This window comes from Chenopodium album, chromosome 13 (genome assembly GCF_948465745.1).
Source record: "Chenopodium album chromosome 13, dcCheAlbu1.1, whole genome shotgun sequence".
NCBI lineage: Eukaryota > Viridiplantae > Streptophyta > Magnoliopsida > Caryophyllales > Amaranthaceae > Chenopodium > Chenopodium album.
In genome coordinates, this window is record NC_137846.1 from 15,719,786 (window position 1) to 15,734,573 (window position 14,788).

At 33.6% G+C, this 14,788-nt stretch overlaps 1 protein-coding gene across 4 annotated transcripts in view; it reads right to left on the minus strand.

Moving 5' to 3' along the window:
* Window positions 1–2,170: 2,170 nt before the first annotated feature.
* Window positions 2,171–14,788, minus strand: part of LOC145576396 (uncharacterized) — a 35,958-nt gene continuing 23,340 nt past the window's right edge. For all 4 annotated transcript variants that reach the window (XM_081634165.1, XM_081634164.1, XM_081634166.1 and 1 more), the window contains 14 exons: window positions 13,303–13,524; window positions 12,447–12,518; window positions 11,351–11,422; window positions 11,202–11,266; window positions 10,906–11,008; window positions 10,702–10,833; window positions 9,580–9,723; window positions 5,070–5,177; window positions 4,936–4,986; window positions 4,701–4,778; window positions 4,503–4,616; window positions 3,684–3,883; window positions 3,492–3,561; window positions 2,171–2,609 (listed from right to left, as the gene is read on the minus strand). In XM_081634165.1, the coding sequence (XP_081490291.1) occupies window positions 2,421–2,609; window positions 3,492–3,561; window positions 3,684–3,883; window positions 4,503–4,616; window positions 4,701–4,778; window positions 4,936–4,986; window positions 5,070–5,177; window positions 9,580–9,723; window positions 10,702–10,833; window positions 10,906–11,008; window positions 11,202–11,266; window positions 11,351–11,422; window positions 12,447–12,518; window positions 13,303–13,524 (1,620 nt within the window). In that variant the 3' untranslated portion in view covers window positions 2,171–2,420. The remainder of the gene's footprint in view (window positions 2,610–3,491; window positions 3,562–3,683; window positions 3,884–4,502; window positions 4,617–4,700; window positions 4,779–4,935; window positions 4,987–5,069; window positions 5,178–9,579; window positions 9,724–10,701; window positions 10,834–10,905; window positions 11,009–11,201; window positions 11,267–11,350; window positions 11,423–12,446; window positions 12,519–13,302; window positions 13,525–14,788) is intronic.

Below are 14,788 nucleotides of genomic sequence, written 5' to 3' on the forward strand. Positions count from 1 at the left end.
ATTTATATATGAGGTGTTACTGTATTTTATAATAGCTGTTATCAGTATAGTATGATAGGTGTAACTTAGATATATATGAGGTGTTACTCGTATATATATATATATATATATATATATATATATATATATATATATATATATATATATATATATATATATATATATATATATCAGGAGTTACCTGTATAGTATAAAAGAGGTTACCTATCAATAAGTTTGATTATTATATGTTTGGTTACCTGGATAGTGCTATAGGGGTTACTTTTTATAGGGGTTACTTTTATGTGTAAGAGTATTACCTGTATAGTACAGTAGGTGTTACCTGTATTACTTGAATAGTATACTGGGTGTTACTTGAATAGGATACTGGGTGTTACTTGTTTTTAATTGGGGTTACTTGCATAGTATAGTAGGTGTTACCTGTATTACTTGAATAGTATATTGGGTGTTACTTGAATAGGATACTGGGTGTTACTTGTTTTCACAATTGGGGTTACCTGTATATTACAATAGGTGGTAATTTTTACTAGGGTACTTGTTTTCACAATAGGGGTTACCTGTGTTACTTGTATTACTTAAATAGGATACTAGGTGTTACTTGAATAGTATACTAGGTATTACTTGCATTATAGTAGGTGTTACATGTATTACTTGAATAGGACACTGGGTGTTACTTGAATATTATATTGGGTGTTACTTGTTTTTAATTGGGGTTACTTGCATAGTATAGTAGATGTTACATGTATTACTTGAATAGTATACTGGGTGTTACTTGAATAGGATACTGGGTGTTACTTGTATATTACAATAGGTGGTACTTTTTACTGGGGTACTTGTTTTCACAATAGGGGTTACTTGTGTTACTTTTATATGTAAGAGGATTACCTGCATGTGTAATAGAGGTTACTTGAATAGTATACTGGGTGATAGCCATTTTCTATTGGGGTTACTTGCATAGTATAGTATGTGTTACCTGTATTACTTGTTACCAAGTGGTTAATTTTACAGAAAAATAGGGGTTACTTTTATATATAATAAGGGTTACTTGTATAGTATACTTGTTATTACTTGTATTCAATAGATGATTACTTACAAAAACAGATGATTGTTACCTGGTAATTCATTGTTCTTGTTTCTGTTATCAATACCCAGATTCATTAATGAATCACCTATTTCTTCGATCTCCATACTTTCTTGTGAATCTGGAAAAACTTCTAATATAGGTTGAAAATTTTCTGATTCTTCAGGTGGAAAAATTTCTGATGATTCAGCCATGGAAGCTTCGAGTTTGAAGATCTGGAAGAAAATGTTAGAATTTTCTGTAAATTTGTTTTGTAAATTTTTAGATGTTAATGCGGCTGCTGTATGTTTAGGGATTTGTGTAAATGTGGGCTTTTTGTTTAGTCAACATTAGTTTTACTTTTGGCAACTGTATCCCATTATTTTTGGGAAGTGAATCCCGTTATTTTTGGTATTGCAGCTGGCCACATGGTGTGGCCAGCCATGCCAGAGACCTGTTGCTACTTTTATTCCTCTCTCCTCTATTTACAATTTATTTCCCATTCACACGTAATATTTGGAAAACACAGGAACTATTATTTTAAGGAAAAATATACAAAGTATATATATATATATATATACTTTAAACACAATATGAATTTGGTTAGTTTTGCCTAGATTATTAAACAGCTAACCAAAGATTGATAATCAAAATAGTTTGAAAGAACCCATGTAAACATTGACAAGAAGCTCTAATGTAAGTTGAACAAAATTTGGAAGGGTTGATTCCAATTTTGACAGCAAGATTCAATTTTAATTTTAATTTTAATCTACTTTAATTTCATATTTTCTTTTTTTAGAGGGAGAACTCAACTTTGCTCCAGGATAAAAATGTGATCATTGCATGTACAATTTGATGGTTTCCAACCCTCACCCAGTCACCCCTATCCTCCACAGCTACCTCTTTTACTCTCTTTATTTCAAAACAATCCAACATTAGACTTTTAAATAATTGTTACAGTATAACAGAAAATTAAATGTAAAACCATTTTGTGGTCTACTAATTACTACTGGGTAAATTAATCAGCCAAACAAACAGTTATTAACGGCTTGAAAACTGTTTACAATGCTAAATCTGCCTCCTACCCTCAGGCCTCAATGAAAGAAAAAGAAAACAAAGGGCCTTCATCTATATAGAATGGACAATATTTAATATAAATTTTCTAAATAAATTTCCTAATCACTATATTTAAAACTACTTGTAATATTTAACAAACCTGTGTTAATGGGTGAAGATGATAGGCATATATACAACAGCTATTAAAGGGACCAAAAAAAATGTAGTCTTCCACCTTATGGATGCTTCTCAACTATCCCCCTCTCGAAAAATCAAAAAGATTGTGCTTCCTTGAAAATTTATATCACACCATTCGCAGAAAGCCACGGACTTCAACCAAGAATTCAAGAAGATTTTTTCTGAACCTTTGGTGATTAATACGATCCAGTGTTGAAGAAAGCTGGTTAGAGCTTGTAAGAGCATGTAATGCATTTCCTAGTCTGGTCTGGAATGCTGGATTTGTTTGTTTCTCTATCAGCTCACTGCATAGCCGCTGAAATAGCATAAAGCTTTGAAGATCAGTAAAAGCAAAGTAGGTCAAAAAGGATTTAGAAGTGTAGCTTTGCCTCAAATCAAAGCAGGTAGCATAATAGCACAAGTTTTTGAGCACCGAAACTGAGAGAATTCAACAAGTGATAGGGGTAGAAAAACCATGTTCTCATCATGCAAAATCTAGTCCAAGCTGATCTAACACAATTTTCATTGTCCTCGCTCATTATATCCTCACCTAATTTTCTTTTTGGAGTCAAATTTACCACACAAATCACTAATTAATCATGATCTATACTCCTATTTGTTGTTTCTATTTGGAATATGGGTACAAACCTAGGAAGACTGGATAGAGATTATATAGATTGTGTGTTAGTAGAATGGATGGAGTATCAAAATAATGTAGTAGATTTGTGTCAAAAGTAACTAGTAATTAGCATCATCGGCATCTTTTAATATTTGTTTTCCCTTATCATTAGCCATTAAAACGGGTCATCATTTGGTTTTTGAGAATGCAAAATTTTTCTGATAGTTCAATATATCAATAGAAATTGAAGACAAAGCCCAGTTAGCAACTGGAATTATGCTTGAAGCAAGGCAAGAGCTCTGTATACCCTTATGACCATATGAGACCCAGACATAGAATATATAAACATCTTTAGTACACAGCCACAACAAACAGGCACCCAATATCTAAATACCTTAAATGAATGAAATGAATTGATGCCAAATTCAATCTCAAAAGAGATTCCAAATCCTTCAATAGTAATTTTAAAGTCTAATTCATATTTCAAACTTGGCCTCAACTTTGAGTGATTTATGACAACCACAAAATCTGCAGACATGCCAGCACAGACTTCAATGTGCTATAAGATGAGATGGTTACCTGATATAGACTTGGCTCACAAAGAATTAAAGGAAAGAGAGCATCTGCCGCTGCACTCACCAAGTCAGTGCTGAAGTACCCAAAAAAGGGGGGAAAAAAAAGGTGAAGTTAGAAAGTCAATGGAACCTGATGCCAAAAAAAAAAAAAAAAAAAAAAAAAAAAGGGAAGTTAAAATTACCAACAAACTTGTACCTGTAATCCTCAAACAGAAGTAACTGCAGCAGGGAAGGGAGGAAGCGACTCAAAATTCCTTCCTGAACATTCTCCCCCTTACCCTTGACACCACTAGCAGCATGTGAGCCAAGACCCATGTTTCCAGCAATAGTTTCTTTATAATGAAATGAAGCAAGGGCTTTCAAAGCTCTCAGGCACTTGTAAAAAATTTCAGAATCCTGCAACACAAGGTAGAGGAACAGATGCATCAATGCCTGGTACATTAATAAGAAAACAGAACTTTATCGGTGGTTCTCCAACTATAATGAAGCTAAAAGTGGCAGCCCCGCTAACAAAGTTAAGTCCAGTGGATATCTGATTCACCCAAAACTAATTGGACTGGAAGTGAATGATCCTTGATGGTTTTCTTTATATATATTTTTTATTGTATAAATCTATTGTTTTTTCTTTTGAAGACTGGGTTGAAAACAGATGTATATTTAGAACATGAATGAAGCTCCATCATTCATTCATTCATTCAATGTCGAATTTCTTTTTTGTTCTGCAGTCATGTGTTGTAAATTGTAACTTGATTATAGATTAAAGATACTTATGGTGCATTTGAATTTAAACATATAAGTAGAAGGCTAGGATCAATATCATCTTTATATTCCTTCTTTCTTACTCCATATGTTTCATATTGTTCTTCTCACTTAGAATCTTTTGTGAGACAAATTTGGTCAAAGTAGGAAGAACAATATGAAACAGAGGGAGTATTATTCAACCCTGAGATAAATAAGATGCATTTCCCTGACTTGTGTGATTGGTAATAACTTTCAAGAAAATAAAAACCATTACCTGATGGCGAATGCCAAAGTCCAAGGTTCCAATTATATGTGCCAAAGCTTCTGCATTAAGTTGACCAACCATTTCTGGATAAACCTCCAACATGTGTGACATCAATGAGAAGTACTGCACAAGTGATCACTGATATATCAAATTCCATAATTAAATTCTAAAGCTTGCAATGTACACATGCAGAGTAAACAAACTTACATCATGACATAATTTAGGGTACTTCAAAAGGTCAATAGATATCAAAGGAGTGATTATGTGGAGACCAACAAATACAACCTGCATCAAATTAGACACAAAAGTCGTTAGTACCATTACAATTGTCAGTATGCTCATCCACTTTATGAAGTGTCCAGTTCTATTTTTAATTAATTGACACTTGTCACAGTCAGTAAGGAGTAAAAATAGATGAAGTTAACTGGAGGTGAAAATAAACCTGAGCAATGCTTATAGCCTCTGACTGGACAGAGTCAGTTGAGAAGTCAATCTGTAAATTATAAATACTCAGTCACGACTTGCGTAGAATGGGTATGTAATTAGATTAATTCTGACGTACAGAAGCAATCATACCAGATCTTTTGTGCAGAGGCTTGCAAGTAGCTGAATTAAAGCACGCAGATCCTTATATTTCTCAGTACTTGCTTCGCTGGCTAAGGTCTTCGAATGACTAATGGAAATCTAAATCAACAGGAGGAAAAGTATTTTGTGTTTTTAATACCAAGACAACAAAAATGCATAATTATTAAATATACATTGGGAGACCGTCACAACAGGATCCTAGTGAGCATAATAAATTTGATCCTAGTGAGCATAATAAATTGTTAGCTTATCAAAAACATAAGCAACAGGAAAGTCAGTAGGTTTCTATTTCTTTCTAAGTTACGAATCAACATTATGATCAAACAGGAAGCATACCAACCAAAACACTTTTGGATGGGAGATGACTAAAGAGGAGGAAGGACTCAATTTTTGGCCTTTCTGACTAGTTTCATCTGTATGAAAAAAACACATGATAACAATTCAGACAGGCTCTGTAGTGTCATGGGAATAATAGGACGTGCATCCACGAATATGGCTAACTTTGGCATGACTTCAGCAACTGCTGAGCTATAAATCTCAGGACTCAATACAATGATAAGAGACTACAGTTAATATCTTTGTAATTGGATGTACTAGAATATACATAAACACTCTCCTAAATAATTTGGTCCAGCCCCTTTTAAAATATTCTAGCCCTTAATAAAATGATTGGTTCCAACAGCCACTCACTTGTGGTTTTAACAAATATTTATAATATTTCTATCCAAAGGCATTGTCCATACAACAAGCCTTCAGCTCACACTCAAGTTTATAACCTTTGATTTACAATCACCCCCACCCAGTCCCCCCCCCCCCCCCCCCCCCCAAAAAAAAAAAAAAAAAAAAAAAAAAAAAATCCCAGAAGACTCCCTCGAGGCCTTGACAACATCCATCCTAACACTCGTGAAAAAAGCTTATGCCAAATCCAACAAGTCATAAAAGCACACAACCCTTCAATCCTCCACTTCTTCAATACATTCATTATAAACTAGTAAGATGATTTTAAAATTCAACAAACAGTTGGCACAATAAAGATTCAATCACAATCTACTATGACACTAATCTTAAATTTATAAAAGTTAAATTATAAAGAGTAATAGTATGTCGCACAAGAAAAAAGGTAGTTACATTTTCCAAGATAAAACCTTTCCTATATTGTGTTCACCTCTTTGTCTCTCCCTCCACTCTCCACAATTGTCATTGTTGACCATGACATGACTTGTCATCATCTCTCTTTCACAATCAAAAGCCATAGAATCTCATTATAACATCTCGTCAATTGAAGGCTTAAAAAGTAATTCAAAGGAACTTTTTATGTAAATCCTTGAACTGAGACAGGCGGACTCTTTTAGCAGGAACACAGAGCATGGACAACAAGGTTGGTTAAGGTTTGTGAAAAGAGTAGGTAAATAAGATTTATCCTGTCAGGCATCTTAGTCTGGTCTTACCCTGGCTGCTCCCATGTCCATATCCAGATCATCGCAGGTCATTGTGATTGTGGTATAACAGCAGATTCCAAGAATCAGGTTTTCAACCCCTTGATTTAACTATTCATACCTTGGGCATCCTTAAGGATCCAAGAGTATTACTTGCACCATTTCAGACTCACATTCTCACCTTTACCTCATGGCCTCACCCTTTCACCCAAAATTAATCGTCTAAGTAGTAAGTCGATTGCAAAATGAATCACTCCACTTTGCAGGCTTTACAAATACACCGATTTCCATAAATCTCTCATTACTAGGCACCAATGTCGCCAAAACTTCTAGTTCATATTCTCATCTCTCCTATAATTAAACAACTTTGGTTTGTACTGGAGGCAATGCAACTGACACATGAGTAGTTCACCAACATTAAATAAAAGGGTGTTAGTACATCAGGGGTATTTTATGCTCGTGGATTTAGAACCCTGGTTGTAGGTCTTTGGTATTTGTGGCTGCGTCACAAAATTGTGAGTTTTCCAAGAAAAGAGGATCAATTTAATGATCCAGCTACACCAATAAGCAATATGAGTTCAATGTCTCTTTTCAAATATGCATTTGTAAAGATAATAATAAAATATAATAAATATACAAAAGGAAGAGTGACGGATAAAGTGTTTATAATTCACAATAGTTTAATCACAGATATATGTTAAGGCAAAAAAACTTGGATAATCTTTAATTAGATTCTCAGAATTAAAACACTGCACATACCAAAAAAAAAAAAAAAAGTTCAAAGGGTAGCACAAGCACAAAATATATCATAAAGGGGAGCATAAATAGTTGCATCTATCTTTGCCACATGTCTTCCTCAATTTTAATTTGGCAAGGTCAAAATATTAAATCATATAGTAGGACATGAACAATACTTACAGTGATATAAACTATTAGTAATAAATAAATTTCTATTGCATTCTCCAACATCTAACAAAACAATTTAGGATGGATCATTGCTAAATTAGATTAGATTGCAGAAAGATAATATTAAGTGTCATCCCATTTTCATTATAACTAATTTCCCTATTGCCAATAATTTCTTCTACTCTTCAGAGCAGTGCCCCCCATGCAAATAATGTAATACCCTATATTTTTCTATTTTAAGTTTCGGGACGAAACTTGTTTTAAGGAGGGTAGATTGTAATACTCGTATATTTTACGATTTGATAAATATAAAATTAAAGCTTTTATATAAACAAATATATTATTTTGATAAAATTTTAATAATATATTTTATTAAGGAAATTTAATATCTTTTTGTGAGATGGTATAAATACACCTTCACAAGCTATAAAACCTGTTGCCGTGAGTTTTGAAGATTTATAGCCATTATTCTTTAAACTAATTTTGTTTTACTTTAGTCTTCTATGGTGTAGCCGAGAATTTCATCTAGCAGCCCTATATGTATTATCATATTTATTAGTTTGATATATCGGCAAATTCGCAATCAATATTGCACGCTTAATTATATTTGAAGCATTAGCATGGTAATTTCATGGTCCGAACCTTAACAGTGTTTCGATTGTTTGGGTATCGATCGGAAAGGTAATCACACTATTAATCTTTTGGAGTTGTTTGTTTATAATTTAATTGTATTATTTATTATATGTAATCACATGAAACTTTGGAGATGTTTGTATTATATTTCATATTATTATGTGTGATATGATTTATTATTTGCACTTTGTATTATTATTATGTGTAAATTTTATAATTGTAATTCGTGTGATCAAGTTTGTATATGTATATGATAGATTATTGGTATTATATGATTTGATTGGATATGAGTAACGTATTACTTTTATTGTTTATGATTGATTATGTTTTATTCTAGGGTTCTAATGTTGTTGCTATAGGGAGTATTGTTTTGAGGTTTAGAGTTATTAATGCAGAGTATGGTTGAGCTTTGATTATATTTGGGTTATTAGTGTTTTTTTTAAAGAGTTGAGATCTTATGAATGGAATTGTCATGTTATTTGGGAACCTGTGCCATTGTTGAGATACTATTTATTATCAAGTTAAAGATTATTTGATCGATGTATGAGATCAAAAAGGTTGAGATTATATTTTATTCTTGGCTTGAGGCTCAGCAACCTTAGTCCTTGGCATGTTGGTAAGAGAATGATAATCATGAGTTAAGAATGAAGTACAATCTTTATTATTTATTTTTCTATGGTCCCCTACAGTGGGAATTGACCCGTATTTTCTGGTTTTTGAGAGTATTCAAGTTTTTATACTTGTTGGTTTGTTATTCGAATTACTCATGTCCAAGGCTAGGTATTGAACAAAGAGCATGGCACACTTATGGGATAGATATTTGAGTAAAGAATAGTATTTTTATTTGAGGTTGGGTTTGACAATGGTTACTTTTCAGAGTACAAAGTAATCTTACCCTTGAGGTATCAATGTGTAATGTAGTTTTGAACTACATTATAATAATTGTTATAAATTGAGCTAGTATTGTCAATTATTCTATTGTACTCTATATATTTTGATATGTGGTGATTACTCAGCTTGCTTGCTGTGTGTATTTATTTGTTGTTGTTGTGCTACTTGTGTTTGCGGCCATGTCTTTTTCTTATGGTGGCCCTGCAACGATCTATTTTGGAATTTGTCCTAAATGGTGAGCAGTGAAGTTTGTGTCTAAGCAGGTTAATCAAGTGATCGTAACTAAAGGAGCTCAAGTGTTTCGATTAGTCTATTATAACAAGTTTGTAAAGTTATATAAATAACTCACTTAGATTTATTGGGTTGTACTGTTGGGATTTGTAAGCCTTAACACTTGGCAGGTTGTTGAGTGTGGCAGTAATACCTCCAATTTAGGTGTGTGCTTCCGCAATTTTATTCAAAGGTTGTTTATTTTTTCTTTAATTCTTGTTTATTATTTGTTAGTAAATTGGGGGTGTTACAAATAAAGAGGAGTTTTAAATCTTTAATTACCCACAAAAATCTTGTTCATCATTCCTAAAACCAGGTTAATGCATTCATAAAGCCAAAGATAAGCACAAGCTTTAGAAATTTACCTTGCCAATGTTGTGGGAGGAGTATATCTGAAGCAAACGCATACAGAAGTTGATGAGAGTAGCAGTTTCTTGAGCCTCCAGGTAACTAATTTGGCCACTTACCCACTGGACAACAAATTTGAGCAGCAAATAGACAACTGCAGGCTAAAGAATATATTAACATTAGCTCTGATAATAAAGCATGTAAAATACTTTTATACAAAAAATTGAAATCTTAATAAGTGATTAATCTAAAACCAGTAGAAAGAGTCTCCTTCAAATGATGCAACCAACACATACTAATGTCTCCTAACAAAGATTCACCAAATCCTTTCACAGTTCCTCCTTATTCATGCATCATATATTCCATTAGCATCATTATTATTACAAACAGCAAGTTCCATCAGCTAAATATAATTACCACCTCAAGCTTTCTATTTTGTCAAAGCTCGGCCAAGTACTACCAAAGAAAAAGAAATTTAAGAGCCTTTGTAATTTAATGCTCAAAATTTTTACATTATGATTTTGACTGAGAGTTTAGATGGCAGTTTATAAAGTAATGTGATATAAGGAGAGATCAATACCAAAACTGTAACAGGGATTAAGCAGTGCAGAAGGAGGCTGGCTATCAAACCGGATCATAAAGATCACAAATCAATCAAGGTCCAATTAAGATAAATCCTAGGTTATAGTAAGCAATTGTAATAAAAATAGAAGGTCCAATCATCACAAAGAATAAGATTGAGGGGAAATGATTGTAAGGTTACCACAGAACTTTTTATTAACATTGCCTCTGTTATACACTATTATCCATCTCCATATTTCTATATTCCTATCTGATTCGTATTAAACGATCACAGATCACTACCAATCTATATCTTTAATTCATTGGCCCGCCAAGCAACTCCATCCCAAAATAAAGAAAAAATTTACTATTGGCATGGGTATTAAGAGTGCTCATGTGACTAGAACTCTTTCCCTTCACTTACATTAATCCAAACCTTTTTAAATTGGAGGGGCATAGTTGAGAAAACATAACTTTACCAACCTTGAAAAAGAAAGTGAAGGAAGTAATACTATTCTTTCACCCGTAATTTAGATAAAAAGCTTACCAAATTATTACTAGATGAATATGAGCATTACCTCATTCTTGTAAACTTCAAGAAGTTTTATAATAGAATCCATTACAGAAACTCCCATCTCATAAATTGCCCTTTGTGTCCGAGGTTCTGAGGCACTAGCAGATCCACGCAGCCGCTCCAGTAAGCAACACACCTGTGAATCCAAAAACAACATCAAAATATTTACAAATCAGGAGAGTTCTCTTTCTCATAGGTGGTCACTTACCACCATGATAGTCTCTGGTTGCTGAGAGACATTCTTGATATCATGTTTTCCCGACAAATCCAGAAGATAAGCCGTCATATGATTCATGAGATCTCGAACAAACCTTCAATATACCATACCATGTTATCACTATATGTCCAATTAATCATCCATCAGAATTTAGAGTAAAAGGTGTTTTTTGAACCAAGGGCCTGAATTTTGAGTTCTTGTGACCCAAGTTCTCCTTTGGATACAGACATCCCATGTGTGTCTTTCTAAATAAATATATTCACTGCTTCAAAGAAAAGGAGTATTACTGATTTGATGTCTCAAGATCTCTCAGTGCAGAAGCCGAAAGAACAAGAGTTCGTGCAAGGGATCGCTGCATAGATAATGTGGATATTACAATAATAGTCATTATTCTTCAACATTCAGATAATAAGAAGCCCATAAGTTGGAAACTTACTTGGTGAGGAGCACTCAGTGAGAACAAATTTCTTTCATTGACAAAACATTTTGCCAACTCACGCCATGAATCCTACAGCATACAAAATTAAAACTTAATTCCAGTTCTGTGTTTTGCCTCCAGAGAAGAACAAAGGTAATTTAGTTTGTGTGTAATTCTCTATCTTCCTAGAAGTAAATCAGCCAGCTTCCCAAAGAGCATAGAAGTTAATTCAACAAGCAAGAAATTCAATGTAAAAGATGTAGGGAACTACTGGATATAAACTTGCACAAGTTGAAGCAGCCTTTACTAAGTGAGATTATTTCAATTTTGCCATCTCATTTCAACACAACAGTACTATGGTTGGAGCATATCAAATTTTATACCAGACACCGAAAATTAAAACAGCAAATGGCATCATGGTATCTATGCCACCACAACACTCTTTCCAATGAAACCTCCAGGGTTTAAAATTAATCTTCATCCAATCCTGAAAATATACTGTGCTACATATATTTTTAATTACATACACTTATTCCACTAGTAAGACACTTGGAGCAATTTTTTTAAAAATACATTAGTAAAAGAGAAGATAAACAGAGAAGAGAACCAAAATCATATTAGTAGTTAGAATTTCCAGATTCCCTAGTACATCCAGTCATACAACAGACAAAAATGAATTCTCATAACACCCGCAGCAGAAATCTTTATCCATACTAACCACTGTGCATTTCTATGAATCTATCCTCCTTGCCCCACCCCATCCATGCCCCTCTAATAAAAAGAGAAGAAAATTCACTCTGCCCTTATTACTTGAGAAATAGAGGGGGCTAGCAATACCAAATACACATGCACGAACTCTATGAATAAGGCGCTAAGTGAATTTGATAACACAAAAATTTAAATTTAGGTGGTCAATTGTAACATAGCAGCAAAGTAATAGACAGCTCAACAGTTAGAACTAGAAACTACCAGGTTTTTTTGATTCCCAGCAAACTCAAATCTTAGTCAATGCCAGTAAGACAAAACCATCAAACATAATAAAAATGTCAAAGGGGTGCAAAGTAAAAAAATTTGAGTTATGTAAATATAGAGTAAAGTGCAGCATGTTACTTACCAAATAAACAAGGTGGGCACCAATATCCCGATATCCAACTAGCCCATTGAGTAGATGGCGACAAGTAAGCTCCTGAAAGTCAATGCGACATCAGATGTAAGATATGGTTGAATAATAGCAGGGAGAAATTATATTTTGAATATTTGTATGCACAATGATTCGATAGTGAACCCTTAAGTATTCCAGGAAGGTGAATCAGATAACAAGATCATCTATTAGCAAGGAAATTCAAACTTCCTCACCACTAAAAGCAAAAGAAGGATATAAAGAATTTGATGATGAAAGTCATAGAGAAATATGTATGTGTCACTAGCATACAAAAGGAGAACTAAGGATCACCACCCCACCCCCTACCCCCAACTAAAAAAAATAAAAATAAAAAATCCCAGAACAGTTATGATTGCCAGATCAAGAAGCATCAAGAGTCAACATTAACTCCCAGGCAAAAGGCTTCACAACTTGCATACTGCTAATTTCCACATTTATTAATAAATCAGCAGCAAATCATTCGTCAATATTTATCCTAAATATAAGTTCATAAATCATTGAGGATTTCCAATGTTAATACAAATAAAATAAAAAATAATTAATTCAAACAACTACAACTCAAGAAGGGTGAACAATTCAAAACTGAATTGATGGCTTTTGTTACAAAAATGCACTGAAATACAATCGGGCAGTATTTTTCCAGGGCTATGATAAATGAAATCCAGAGAGGAATCCAGATGCAACACTTGAGGACGACTAGAAATGCAATTAGATATAACTAGTGTACACTGTACAGAGGATATTATTCATTAAATTGAAAAGACCACAGTTAAAACAATTGTAAGGCAATTAGCAGCTCCCTCAATACCTGCAAATCCTTTTCCCCTGGATAAGAAATCAATGTTGTCATGGATATTCGAACAACAAGATCAAGGACAAGTTTTCCTTGATTAAGTTCTCCAAAAAAGTCCATCAATACTTTTTTAGAATGCTGAAGCTGCTCCGGAACATGACAATTAGCATTATTCCCACAACCTTCAGATGACATCAGATACGTACGAGACCATCGGGCAAGGAACCATATTACTGCCTGAAAATACCGTCTGTTACTGCTCAAATAAACACTGAAAGACTTTGCACGTATACAGCAAGAGAGGACCTTGTCTACTAAGCATATCCATGAGAAGTTGACAACCACATGAATAATTTCCATACATCAAGGACATACATGCCATCACACTCAATTTATAAATGAAATTTCCAGTAATGAAATTGCCACTCTCCCTCTTATTTCTCTTGAATTTATCATCAATTTCAGACCAATCATTGATCATCAATAGCTAAAACTGAATAAAAAAGGAACATGTATGTGTGTGCATCATTTTATGCGTAAATGCACCTGGACGTGTGTGAACAAATACTATTATATTGAAGTGTGACCTGTACACGAGTCATATTTATTATTTTGGACCAAAAAAACATGGATAATTATCATATAATTGCTGGATTCGACACTAAGAAAAATTCCCGTGTAGGACAAAGGTATGCACAATTTAAATAGAACAAATACACAGAAAAGCAATTATGTATGTTTAAATCTATATTTGTAGTGATTTAGAGATTAGATTTTTCAGGATAAATCATCAGGCAACATTCAAACAACATAAGATACAAGCTGGGTTATTTTGATACGGCAGAGATTAGCTGTTCCTAAGCATAGATTTACAGCATATATAACCAATCAACATAGGCTAATACTGAGGAGAGGTTATATAAAATTAGGGTTATCCAGATGATATTTGCCTCATTTGTGGGAATGCAACTGAAACTCAGAGTCACATGCTTTTTGATTGTCAGTGCAGCAAGAATTGCCTCATTAAGTATTACCCTGGTATGGCTGAATGTTAGACAACAATTTAAGAACTTTACTGGCCTGGTCAGATGGATCAGAAGGAAGCAGTAAGGGAATAAAATAATCTTAAAAAGGGGTGATTCTCACTGGAATGCTAGCCATTGATTATTTTTTTGTGGGACTCTGGAACCCCAAAATTCATAGAGGATATACTAGTAAAGCACAAGATACATGATAATTAAAATAGGGTACACAGTATTATTAATAAGAAAATCAATCCTAGTGATAAAGCTTAATTTGCATTATGTATTGTAAATAGTTTGTACAGGCTTTTTAACCAGGTGGTTTTGTCCTGTATCCCGGTCCTATCTAGAAGGTTTGAAAGGTTGGTGAAGAATATAAAAGTTAAAGCTTTCTTGCCAGGGAACACGGGAAACATGCCAATGAAGGCAAAATCATAAAAGCTAGTATTTTAGGATTAAGTCAGGAGCTTAGGACATCA